Below are 12,959 nucleotides of genomic sequence, written 5' to 3'. Positions count from 1 at the left end.
GCAGACCCTGGCTTCTGGCCAGTTCAATTTGGTGTCAACATTCCTGTGAAAGCCTAGAAACTGAAATCTTGCTAAAACATGCTTCTACTTAGCCGGAAGCTGTAGTGAGTATCTTTTGTTTTTAACAGCTAATTTCTCTCTATCTATATATATATATTTTTTAGCAATGTTAAATAGGGGGGAGCTAATAAATAGAGTTTAATGCAATTTTAGGGTAAGGTCCACATTAAATGTGAATAGAAACTTCACTCGGGTTTCAATTCAGAGAGTAAAGAAAATTTGTTGTGATAAATTAGCTTCCCAAACGCTCACTCTGTTGATGTTCCTTCTAGAAATGTATAGTCAAATACTGTCACCTAAAGAAAAGGACATGTTGGAGCTTAAAGTAGAGGGCAAAGATCACAGGGGTTTGTTTGGCTATCACACTAGCACAAAACTGTAATCCCTTTAATTTTATTTGGGTATCTAACACTGGCCATAAGCAGAATTTTCTCCCAGTGGAGATACAGTTAGGTCCAACATGTCCTTTGAAACAATCCAAATTCATTTGAAATGCAGACTTTCAGCTTTAATTCAAGCGGTTGAACATAAATATCGAGTACAAATTTTAGGAACTGCAACCATTTTTATACACAATCCCCCCATTTTCAGGAGCTCAAATGTAGTTGGATAAATAAATAATAATAAATATAAATAAATGTAATCAGAAATAAAATGTTCATTTTTAATATTTTGTTGAGAATCCTTTACTGGCAATGACTGCCTGAAGTCTGGAACCCATGGACGTTACCAAAGACTGGGTTTCCTCCTTTCTGATGCTTTGCCAGGCTCTAACTGCAGCTGTCTTCAATTCTTCTTTGTTTGTGGGTCTTTCTGCCTTTAGTTTTGCCTTCAGCAAGTGAAATGCATGCTCATTTGGGTTGAGATCAGGTGAATGACTCGGGCATTACAGAATATTTCACTCCTTTTTCTTCAAAAGCTCCTGGGTTGCATTTGCAGTGTGTTTTGGATCATTGTCCATCTGTACTGTGAAGTGCCGTCCAATCAACTTTGCTGCATTTGTCTGAATCTGAGCTGACGGTATATCTCTAAACACTGCAAAATTCATCCAGCTGCTTTTGTCTTATGTCACATCATCAATAAACACCAAAGACCCAGTGCCACTGGAAGCCAAGCATGCCCATGCCATCACACTGCCTCCGCCATGTTTTACAGATGACGTTGTGTGCTTTGGATCATGAGCTGTTCCAAGCCTTCTCCACACTTTTTTCTTCCTGTCATTCTGGAACAGATTAATCTTAGTTTCATCCATCCAAAGAATGCTTTTCCTGAACTGGTCTGGCTTTTTTAGATGTTTTTTGGCAAAGTCTAGTCTGACTTTTCTATTCTTCAGGCTTATGAATGGTTTGCACCTTGTGGTAAACCGTCTGTATTTGCTTTTGTGAAGTCTTCTCTTGATTGTAGACTTTGACAATCATACACCCACCTCCTGGAGAGTGTCCTTCACTTTAATGTTGTGAATAGGTTTTTCTTTACCATAGAGAGGATCCTGCGATCATCCACCACTATTGTCTTCCGTGAAAGTCCAGGCCTTTTTATGTTGCTGAGATCACCAGTGCGTTCTTCTTTCCTCAGAATGTAACAAATTGTTGATTTGGCCACTCCTGATGTTGCTGCTATCTCTCTGATGGATTTGTTCGTTTTTGAAGCCTTACAATGGCGTGTTTCACTTGCATGGACAGCTCCTTCGAACGCATGATGTAGGTTCACAGAAATAGATTCCAACTTCAAATACCACACTAATGCCCCGTACACACGATCGGACATTCCGACAACAAAATGCATGGATTTTTTCCGACGGATGTTGGCTCAAACTTGTCTTGCATACACACGGTCACACAAATCTTGTCGGAAATTCCGAATGTCAAGAACGCGGTGACGTACAACACGTAAGACGAGCCGAGAAAAAGGAAGTTCAATAGCCAGTGTGGCTCTTCTACTTGATTCCGAGCATGCGTGGAACTTTGTGCGTCTGAATTGTGTACACACGATCGGAATTTAGGACAACAGATTTTGTTGTCGGAAAATTTGAGATCCAGATCTCAAATTTTGTGTGATGGAAATTCCGATGGAAAATGTCCAATGGAGCCTACACACGTTCGGAATTTCCCACAACAAGCTCCCATTGAACATTTTCCCTCGGAAAATCCAACCGTGAGTATGGGGCATTAAAATCAACTCCAGACCTTTTACCTGCTCAATTGCTGAAGAAATAATGAAGGTGTAGCTCACACCTGGCCATGAAACAGCTTTTGATTCAAATGTCCAATTACTTTGGGTTCCTTGAAAAGGGGGGGGTGACTAATGTTAAGAGCTGTAATTCCTAAACCCTTCCTCCGATTTGGATGTACATACCCTCAAATTAAACCTGAGAGTGTGCACGTTCAGCCCATATCCTTTATATAACTATAGCTTGGATATGTTTTGGTAAATACCTGAAAAAGGCTAAAATTGTGCCTGTGTCCCAATATATATGGACCTAACTGTATATTCTCATTTGACTTCCTAATTGCAACTACTTGCAATTTGTAATGAAGCTGATTATATATTTTTTCATCTAATGCTTAGTTAAAATTGTCCAAGATTTTGACAGATTTACTTTTTTTATTTTGTTTGGTAGGTGGGATGTTGTGGTACCTATTGTTTTCTATGGCTTTTCTGGGCACTCCCACCTGCTTTCTTTTGCCAGGAGAGGGGTTATGGTCTGGGAAAAGGCTGCAAAAAATGTGTTGGATTGGAAGCAGTGAAGCTCATCGTAAAATAGTTACCTGTACTAACTACAGTGTATTTGAAGGCTTGGGAAATCTAGACCTATGTAGGATACATTGTACAGTGTCATTTTGAGCAAATGTCTGGGCACTTTTAGAGGATCAGTCGCCCAGCACTGAGATTTTTTATTTTTTACAGTGAAGCTCATCCAAATATTTTAAATTGTTTGCTTGTTTTAAAAAAACTATTTTTTTTGGCTTGGCCACTTTAGATCCATTGCACCATTGCAAGAGTGTGCTCTTTTGCTTTACATTAATGGATACATGTTTGTCTGAAAGGATGTCTTTGTTTATTAGGACTGGCTTGCAGCAGACTCCCCAGCTTTAAGAATTATTTCTGTGGAATATGATACTCATCTAAGTGACTGGAAAGTTAAGTGCCCAGCAGACAGTAACAGGTATTGTCAAAAAGTAAAATGTATTTCAATTTTCCATTACATGAGTTAACAAAAAGAAGTAGTTAACATGAAAGTTCCTTGAGCTATGCTTTTATAGCAGACAGGTGGAATTAAACAATAACTATATGGTATAGTTACTTATATATAGTATAGTTAACCATATAGTAATTAAACATTTGCTAAACTTATTTAAGCTGTGCTGTCTTACCTGTATCCTTCCTTATACTGAAGCATTATTATTCCTTGCACATACGTGATTCATGGCATTGCTGTTGCTACAGTATCCCATCTAACAGTACCTGTACGTAGAGGTGGTTGTAAGCTCATTGTTGCTTCCCTTAATGTCCCAGTTCCATAGTGAAAACTGTGTGTAAAAATCAACTTTACTTATTTTTACTTTCATTTCTTTGATATGGCTTTTCCCGCCAGTTGGATGGAATTTGTTTACTATTGGTTGGCCCCAGCCAGTAGAAGAAAATAATAATTCCAGCCAATTGGCAAAGAAGGAATTAGGTGATTGTATCTAGGCAAACTGAACACAAAGAGACTTTTGAATAATAAATTGATTTTTATCCCAGAGATTTCACAGATGCTAAATATGGATTGCTGGAGAAAACTGTGACACGAGAGGGTGTGACAAAGAGCTTAAACTACATGGGATGGGATAGCAGGAACAAAGGCAAGGTTTTCTTTAAATTTCAGATCTAGCTGACAGTGGAAGGCAGTGGTGGCTGGTGAGCAAAACTTTTTGGGTGGCGCAAACAAACTGAAAAATTAAATTGTTAGTAATTCACGGCTGTATCATTACTGCTAGGTAAAACTGTGCCCATCATATGCAGCCTCACTGTGCCCATCACATACAGCCCCACTGTGCCCATCAAGTGCAGCCTTAGTATTCCCATCAAATGCAGCCACACTGTACACATCAATTGCAGCCTCACTGTACCCATCAAATGCAGCCTCACTGTGCCCATCAATTGCAGCCTCACTGTGCCCATCAAATGCAGCCTCACTGTGCCCATCAAATGCAGCCTCCCTGTGCCCATCAAATGTAGCCTCATGGTGCACATCAATTGCAGCCTCAATGTGCCAATCAATTTCAGCCTCACTGTGCCCATCATATTCAGCCTCACTGTGCCCATCAATTGCAGCCTTACTGTGTCAATCAATTTTAGTCTCATTGTGCCCATCATTTGCAGCCTCACTGCGCCCATCAATTGCAGCCTCACTGTGCCCATCAAATGCAGACTCACTGTGCCCATCAATTGCAGCCTCACTGTGCCCATCAATTGCAGCCTCACTGTGCCAATCAATTTTAGCCTCACTGTGCCCATCATATGCAGCCTCACTGCACCCATCAATTGCAGCCTCACTGTGCCCATCAAATGCAGCCTCACTGTGCCCATTAATTGCAGCCTCACTGTGCCCATCAATTGCAGCCTCACTGTGCACATCAATTGCATCCTCACTGTGCCCATCAATTGCAGCTTCTCTGTGCCCATTAATTGCTGCCTCACTGTGTCAATCAATTTCAGCCTCACTGTGCTCATCCCTTGCAGCCTTACTGTGCCCATCAAATTTAACCTCACTGTGCCCATCAATTGCAGCCTCACTGTGTCAATCAATTTCAGCCTCACTGTGCCAATCATATGCAGCCTCACTGTGCCCATCAATTGCAGCCTCACTGTGCCCATCAAATGCAGCCTCACTGTGTACATCATATGCAGCCTAACTGTGCCCATCAATTGCAGCCTCACTGTGTCCATCAAATGCAGCCTCACTGTGCCCATCAATTGCAGCCTCACTGTGCCCATCAATTGCAGCCTCATTGTGCACATCAATTGCAGCCTCAATGTGGCCTTCAAATGCAACCTTCCTGTGCCTATCAACTGCAGCTCACTGTGCCCATCAATTGTAGCCTCACTGTGCCCATCAATTGCAGCCTCATTGTGCACATCAGTTGCAGCCTCAATGTGGCCTTCAAATGCAACCTTCCTGTGCCCATCAAATGCAGCTCACTGTGCCCATCAATTGTAGCCTTACTGTGCCCATCAAATGCAGACTCACTGTGCCTATTAATTGCAGCCTCACTGTGCCCATCAATTGCAGCCTCGCTGTGCACATCAATTGCAGCTTCACTGTGCCCATTAATTGCCGCCTCACTGTGTCAATCAATTTCAGCCTCACTGTGCTCATCCCTTGCAGCCTTACTGTGCCCATCAAATACAGCCTCGCTGTGCCTATTAATTGCAGCCTCACTGTGCCCATCAAATTCAACCTCACTGTGCACAACATTTTCAGCCTCACTGTGCCCATCAATTGCAGCCTCACTGTGTCAATCAATTTCAGCCTCACTCTGACAATCATATGCAGCCTCACTGTGCTCATTCCTTGCAGCCTTACTGTGCCCATCAATTGCAGCCTCACTGTGTCAATCAATTTCAGCCTCACTCTGCCAATCATATGCAGCCTCACTGTGCCCATCCCTTGCAGCCTTACTGTGCCCATCAATTGCAGCCTCACTGTGCCCATCAAATGCAGCCTCACTGTGTACATCATATGCAGCCTAACTGTGCCCATCAATTGCAGCCTCTCTGTGCCCATCAAATGCAGCCTCACTGTGCCCATCAATTGCAGCCTCACTGTGCCCATCAATTGCAGCCTCACTGTGCCCATCAATTGCAGCCTCATTGTGCACATCAATTGCAGCCTCAATGTGGCCTTCAAATGCAACCTTCCTGTGCCCATCAATTGTAGCCTCACTGTGCCCATCAATTGCAGCCTCATTGTGCACATCAATTGCAGCCTCAATGTGGCCTTCAAATGCAACCTTCCTGTGCTCATCAAATGCAGCTCACTGTGCCCATCAATTGTAGCCTTACTGTGCCCATCAAATGCAGCCTCACTGTGCCCATCAATTGTAGCCTCACTGTGCCCATCAAATTCAGCCTCAATGTGCCAATCAATTTCAGCCTCACCGTGCCCATCATATATAGCCTCACGGTTCCCATCAATTGCAGCCTCACTGTGCCCATCAATTGCAGCCTCACTGTGCCAATCAATTTTAGCCTCACTGTGCCCATCATATGCAGCCTCACTGCACCCATAAATTGCAGCCTCACTGTGGCCATCGATTGCAGCCTCACTGTGCACATCAATTGCAGCCTCACTGTGCACATCAATTGCAGCTTCACTGTGCCCATCAATTGCCGCCTCACTGTGTCAATCAATTTCAGCCTCACTGTGCCCATCATATGAAGCCCCACTGTGCCCATCCCTTGCAACCTTACTGTGCCCATCAAATACAGCCTCACTGTGCCCATTAATTGCAGCCTCACTGCGCCCATCAAATTCAACCTCACTGTGTACAACATTTGCAGCCTCACTGTGCCCAACAATTGCAGCCTCACTGTGTCAATCAATTTCAGCCTCACTGTGCCTATCATATGCAGCCTCAATGTGCCCATCCCTTGCAGCCTTACTGTGCCCATCAATTGCAGCCTCACTGTGCCCATCAAATGCAGCCTCACTGTGCCCATCAAATGCAGCCTCACTGTGCCCATCAATTGCAGCCTCACTGTGCCCATCAATTGCAGCCTCAATGTGGCCTTCAAATGCAACCTTCCTGTGCTCATCAAATGCAGCCTCATTGTGCACATCAATTGCAGCCTCAGTGTGGCCTTCAAATGCAACCTTCCTGTGCTCATCAAATGCAGCCTCAATGTGCCCATCCCTTGCAGCCTTACTGTGCCCATTAATTGCAGTCTCACTGTGCCCATCAAATGCAGCCTCACTGTGTACATCATATGCAGCCTAACTGTGCCCATCAATTGCAGCCTCACTGTGCCCATCAAATGCAGCCTCACTGTGCCCATCAGTTGCAGCCTCATTGTGCGCATCAATTGCAGCCTCAATGTGGCCTTCAAATGCAACCTTCTTGTGCTCATCAATTGTAGCCTCACTGTGCCCATCAAATGCAGCCTCACTGTGCCCATCAATTGTAGCCTCACTGTGCCCATCAAATGCAGCCTCACTATGCCCATCAATTGCAGCCTTACTGTGCCCATCAGTTGCAGCCTCACTGTGCCCATCAATGCAGCCTCACTGTGCCCATTATGAGGGGTTTCCACCATCCCTATACTGAGTTCTTCTTTACAAGTGTGGTCTCAGATCTGGACATTCCTCTCTAAGGGTCCACACACTGACTGTCTGCCTGGCACCCTTTCCACCCCAGATTACTTTTTTCTCTTCCAACTGTTCAGCAGCACAGTACATTCTCTGCAGTCATTTAAGGTGGCCATAGAATAGATGATTCCTTTTTAATTTCATTCCTACTACGGCCACCTTAAATGAGTGCAGAGAATGTACTGAGCTGCTGAACAGTTGGAAGAGCTAAAAAGTAATGTAGGATAGAAAGGGTCTCAGACAGTCAGTGATGGGAATGGTCAGATCTGACACAGGAGGCTGCAGGATGTGAGCAGTAAAGAAACATGTGAGGGGAGAGCAAACACGCAGGTGAAAGTGAAGGGGGTGAACGGTGTGATTGCCTCATCATATTGGGAAGATGAACAGACTTGCATTACACAGAGAGAGGGGAAGTAAAGTTGGAGGTGAAAGGTGCTGCTGTAGCAGGAGTCAGGACACAATGAACATAGCATAGCAAGTGCCCCCTCTGCCCCCCCCCCCCCCCTAGTCCTGGCCCTACATGTACTGTACATTGATATTTCTGTGTGTTTCAAGTAATCACTTTGTGTGCATTGCTGGCTGCTGAGTCTATGTCATAGGGAGATAGATGGACTGCTGCCTTTGCCTCTGCCTGCTGCACAGACCAATCGCTCCCTGTCTGCCCTTGCGTTCCAACTATATTTGGACCAGGATAAGTCACTTGAGAAACCAGAAGTGACGGTGCGGGTCCGATAAAAGCACCACCCTATGAACCACATTAATCAGTAACAACCACAGGAAACATAATGCTACAGTGGGAGTGTTCAGGCGCATTGATCTGCACCCCGAGGACACTCTAAAGAAAGCCAATAGAGCTTCTTAGCCACAATCATGTGATTGCAAACACATCATGCCTTCCATAGCACCTGTGTGTCTGACGTCCCGCACACACTTAACCACTTCAGCTCCGAAGGTTTTACCCACTTCCTGACCAGGCCATTTTTTGTGATACGGCACTGCGTTACGTTAACTGACAATTGCGCGGGCGTGCGACGCTGTGCCCAAATAAAATTATTGTCCTTTTTTCCCACAAATAGAGCATTTTTTGGTGGTATTTGATCACCTCTGCGTTTTTTATTTTTTTTGCTATAAACAAACAAAGACTGACTATTTTGAAAAAAAAACAATATTTTTTTTTACTTTCTGCTGTAAAACATTCTCAATAAAAATAAATTCCAATTCAAATTTCTTCATCAGTTTAGGCCAGTTTGTATTCTGCTACATATGTCTGGTAAAAAAATCCCAATAAGCATACAGTATGTTGATTTGGTTTGCGCAAAAGTTATAGCATCTACAAACTATGGGATAGATTAAGGACTTTTTATATTTTTTTTATGTTTTTACTAGTAATGGAAGCCATTTTTAGTGGGACTGCGACATTGCGGCGGACAAATCTGACACTTAGTGACACTTTTTGGATATCAGTGACATTAATACAGTGATCAGTGCTAAAAAAAATGCACTGACACTGTATAAATGACACTGGCAGGGAAGGGGTTAACATCAGGGGCAATCAAAGTGTTTTGTGTTCTGTGTTCCCTATGAGTTTTTTTTTTTTCAACCTACATTTTTTATTCTTTTTAGAAAAAAGTCAGGGAAGGTACGGCTCAATGATACCATAACAGAAAACGTACATGGGTAATTACTTCGATAACAGCAGGCTAAATGTCAAGCATTTAAAACACATATCTGTATAGCAATGAGACCTGTGATAGCACTGTCAATGACATTGTTTGACACACAACACTGGTATCATGAATTATTGAATGAGAAATGTCACCCTATCCCCACAATTAGAAACCCAATTGAACTGCCCAAACCCCAAACAGTGTTAAATCGGAAAAGTACAGAAAAGATGAAAGAGGGGAACACAATGGTTCCATAGAGAATAAAAAGAAGACAGAAACAGTAGCCAAATGAGTAAAGGATAAAAGACATGAGAGTAGTTAGGGGGAGAGGGGAGGGGGAAGGTAAATAAAAAGGGGGTGCAAAACCGGAGGCGGTGAACGTGTCGCCGCTTCAAATAGCTCTCGGGCCTGTATTGATTCGCACTTCATGACCCGAGCAGGGATATACCTTCATCGGATAGAATAAACATATTCCAGAGCCGCCATGCCTTTAGACAGGACTGATGCCGCGTACACACGACCGGACTTTACGGCATACTTGGTCTGGCGGACCGGAGTCCGGCGGACAATTGGATCGTGTGTGGGCTCCAGCTGACTTTTTTTCCCCAAAAGTTCGACTGACCTAGAAATGAAACATGTTTCAAATCTTTCCGACGAACTCGAGTCCGGTTGAAAGGTCCGCTCGTCTGTATGCTAGTCCGATGGACAAAAAACGACGCTAGGGCAGCTATTGGCTACTGGCTATGAACTTCCTTGTTTTAGTCCGTTTGTACATCATCACGTACGAATACGTCGGACTTTGGTTGATCGTGCGTAGGCAAGTCCGTTCATTTGGAAAGTCCGTCGTAAAGTACGTCAAAAAGCCTGCCGGACAAAGTCTGACGTAAAGTCCGCTCGTGTGTACGCGGCATTAGTCTTCTAATTTTTTAATTTCCTCCACTCTGCGCAACCATGACCCAATAGATGGAGGTGTGCTTTTTTCCACATAAGGGGAAATGCAGGATTTAGCGGCATTCAACAAATGTCGCACTATTGATTTTTGGTGGCTTTTTGCCGGGATCGTGGTAGTGCGGAGTAGAAGGAAAGTTGGATCGTTAGGAATCGTATGATCCGAAAATTTCTGAGTAACCGTTCGAACTGTCGTCCACAAATGTTGCAGCAGAGGGCAAGACCAAAAGATATGGAGAAGCATCCCCCTGTCCGTCTGGCATCTCCAGCAGTTGTCAGTGGTGGTTGGGAAGTACTTGTGTAATAACTGAGGTGTATAATACCACTTGGTCCAAATCTTATAGTTAGATTCTTGTATTTTCGTACAAATAGATGTTTTTAAGGAGAACCTGATTTTAGTTTTTTTTTGGGCGTCTGTAAAAGAGCATTGTAAGTCAAGCTCCCATTTCTGTAAGAAAGACAAGTCAGGTTGTTCCGATGGGAAGTTAATCAAAGCATAGGTTTTAGATAGCACTTGAGGTAAAGCCCCCTCGTCCCTACAGTAAGCCTCAAAGGTCATCAGGGTATGGTTAAATTGAGCCGTATTAGCGATCGAGTGCAGGAAGTGGTGTAGTCATATTGCTTTCCAGAACGGAAGTTAAAAGTGACCAGTGTCACTTATCAGCGACTGGATGGAAGGCCACTGATTGCCATCTAAAAAATTCGAGGCACAGTCCAGGGGGGAACGCTGGGTTACCCAGTATTGGGAAAAGAGGAGAGTCTCTAGTGGAAAGGGAAGTTGTCAATATAATCGTCAAGCCTACACAGAGAGTAGTGCCCATTACGGGGTGGGATTTCAGAGCTGAAGGTAACTGGTCAAAACCCCGCACAGCCCCTTTCAACTGAACAATTGTCTGGGCTTGTTTTAGTTGCGTCCAAAGTTTGTTCTTACCGTGTCCATATTCAATAGTCAATATTTCTCCCAAGGTGTACCACCAAATAGTAATTTCGTAAGTCTGGGAGAGCTAAATCTCCACAGTGTTTAGCCACTTGCCGACCGGCTCACGCCGATATACGTTGGCAAAGTGGCATGGTGCACAAAACAACGTACCCATACATCGATGTGTCATCCACGGCTAGATGTCTGCCGGTGGCCCGCAATCATGGCACAGAGAGGGAGGACGGGGAGCTGCCTATGTAAACAAGGCATTTCCCTGATCTGCCTAGCAACATGACAGGGATCTACTGATCGGGAGCAGTGATCTCTGTCATGTGCTAGTGAGCCCATCCCCCCTACAGTTAGAACATGCCGAGGGAACCGAGTTAACCCCTTGATCTCCCCCAGTGTTTAACCCCTTCCCTGCCAGTGACATTTACACAGTAATCAGCGCTTGTTTGAAATATTGTGGTGCGATCTTGACCAGTAGTGCTTGAAATAAGAATAGAAACTGGGAGTACACACATGATAAGGAGGTTACACCTGCCGAACCAGGAGTGTAGTACTTTGTTCCACTCCTCTAGCAGCAAACAGGACTTAGTTAGCAGAGGTGGAAAATTGAGTTCAAAGGTGTGTGTCAAGTCACTAGGAATAAGGATTCCTAAATATTTGAGGGTGCAGTCAGTCCATTTGAAGTTGATCTGGGTTTGTAAGGAGCGTAGTCTATTTGGAGCTACATTAATCCCCATTGCTGCGGATTTATCTGAGTAAATTTTTAGGATAGACAGTGTTCCATATCTATCAAACTCTCTGAGGATATTTGGCAGGGACACTACAGGATTAGTTAATGAAAAGAGGAGGTCATCAGCACAGGCCGATATCTTGTATTGGGCGTTACCTAATGTTATTCCTGATACGTCTGGGTTTGAGCGTATGGTACACAAAAAGGGTTTTAGGATAGGGCAAAAAGAAGAGGTGAGAGCGGACACCCCTGTCTGGTTTGTAATGGGGAAGGGATCCCAGAGAACACCATTAGCCTTAACCTGAGCCGTTGGTGTGGAGTAAATGTTTGAAATCCATTGCAGCATTTTGTGTCCCAGACCAATGTGCTTAAGGACAGAGGACATGAACTCCCAGTTGAAATGGTCAAACGCTTTCTCAGCATCCGTGCTGAGGAAGATGCAAGGCGCTTTAGTCACAGAGGCAACATGAATAAGGTTGAGCACTTTGGTGGTGTTATCTCTAGCCTCTCGTGAGGGGATAAAGCCCACCTGGTATAGATGAACTATATCCTGCATGTGTTGAGTTAGTCTGTTGGCCAGTATCTTCATAAAAAGCTTGAGATCTATATTCAGAAGGGAAATGGGTCTATAGCTACTGCATGCGGATGGGTCTTTACCATCTTTAGGTATAGGGGTATGTGTGCCTTCAGGGTATCTCTAGGAAAATGCACACCCTCCCTGAGGGCGTTGAACAGCGTCACCATATAAGAGCCTAGAAGTGGTAGAAGGGATTGGTAATACTGGAGGGTGAAACCATCAGGACCCGGAGCTTTGCCAGGCTTCATCCCCCCCACCGCTCGTTGCAGTTCTTCTAGGGTGATGGGGGCCTCCAGCTCAGCACCTACTTCTGCAGTGAGTTGGGGTAGTTGGGACAAGGCAGTGTAATTCTCTATTGCTGCTTCATTGGTGACTGTACTGGGAGATTGTATAAGGAAGAGTAGTTGTCCCTGAATTCCTTCGCAATCTGGGTGGGCATGACCCTTTTTTGGCCCGAGGGAGCTCTGATTTGGGGTACATATGTATTAAGTCTGTCATTTCTAACCGCTTTCACCAAGAGTTTCCCGCATTTATTGCCAGATTCCTAAGTAAGCTTCTGGCAGAATTGTAGCGCCGCTTTAGCTCTATAATATAGTAAATTCACCGTTTGCCATATAATGCCGCGTACACACGGTCGGATTTTCCGATGGGAAATGTTCGATGGGAGCTTATTGTCGGAAATTCCGACCTTGTGTAGG

The 12,959-nt window shown here is 44.3% G+C and overlaps 1 protein-coding gene across 2 annotated transcripts in view; it reads left to right on the top strand.

Moving 5' to 3' along the window:
- Positions 1-12,959, top strand: part of SERAC1 (serine active site containing 1) — a 195,035-nt gene that overhangs the window by 152,863 nt on the left and 29,213 nt on the right. For both annotated transcript variants that reach the window (XM_073627893.1, XM_073627892.1), the window contains exon 13: positions 3,126-3,226. In XM_073627893.1, the coding sequence (XP_073483994.1) occupies positions 3,126-3,226 (101 nt within the window). The remainder of the gene's footprint in view (positions 1-3,125; positions 3,227-12,959) is intronic.

The sequence above is a fragment of the Aquarana catesbeiana genome, linkage group LG04, assembly GCF_042186555.1.
Source record: "Aquarana catesbeiana isolate 2022-GZ linkage group LG04, ASM4218655v1, whole genome shotgun sequence".
NCBI classification, from domain to species: Eukaryota; Metazoa; Chordata; class Amphibia; order Anura; family Ranidae; genus Aquarana; species Aquarana catesbeiana.
This window is presented reverse-complemented; position numbering and strand designations above follow the sequence as displayed.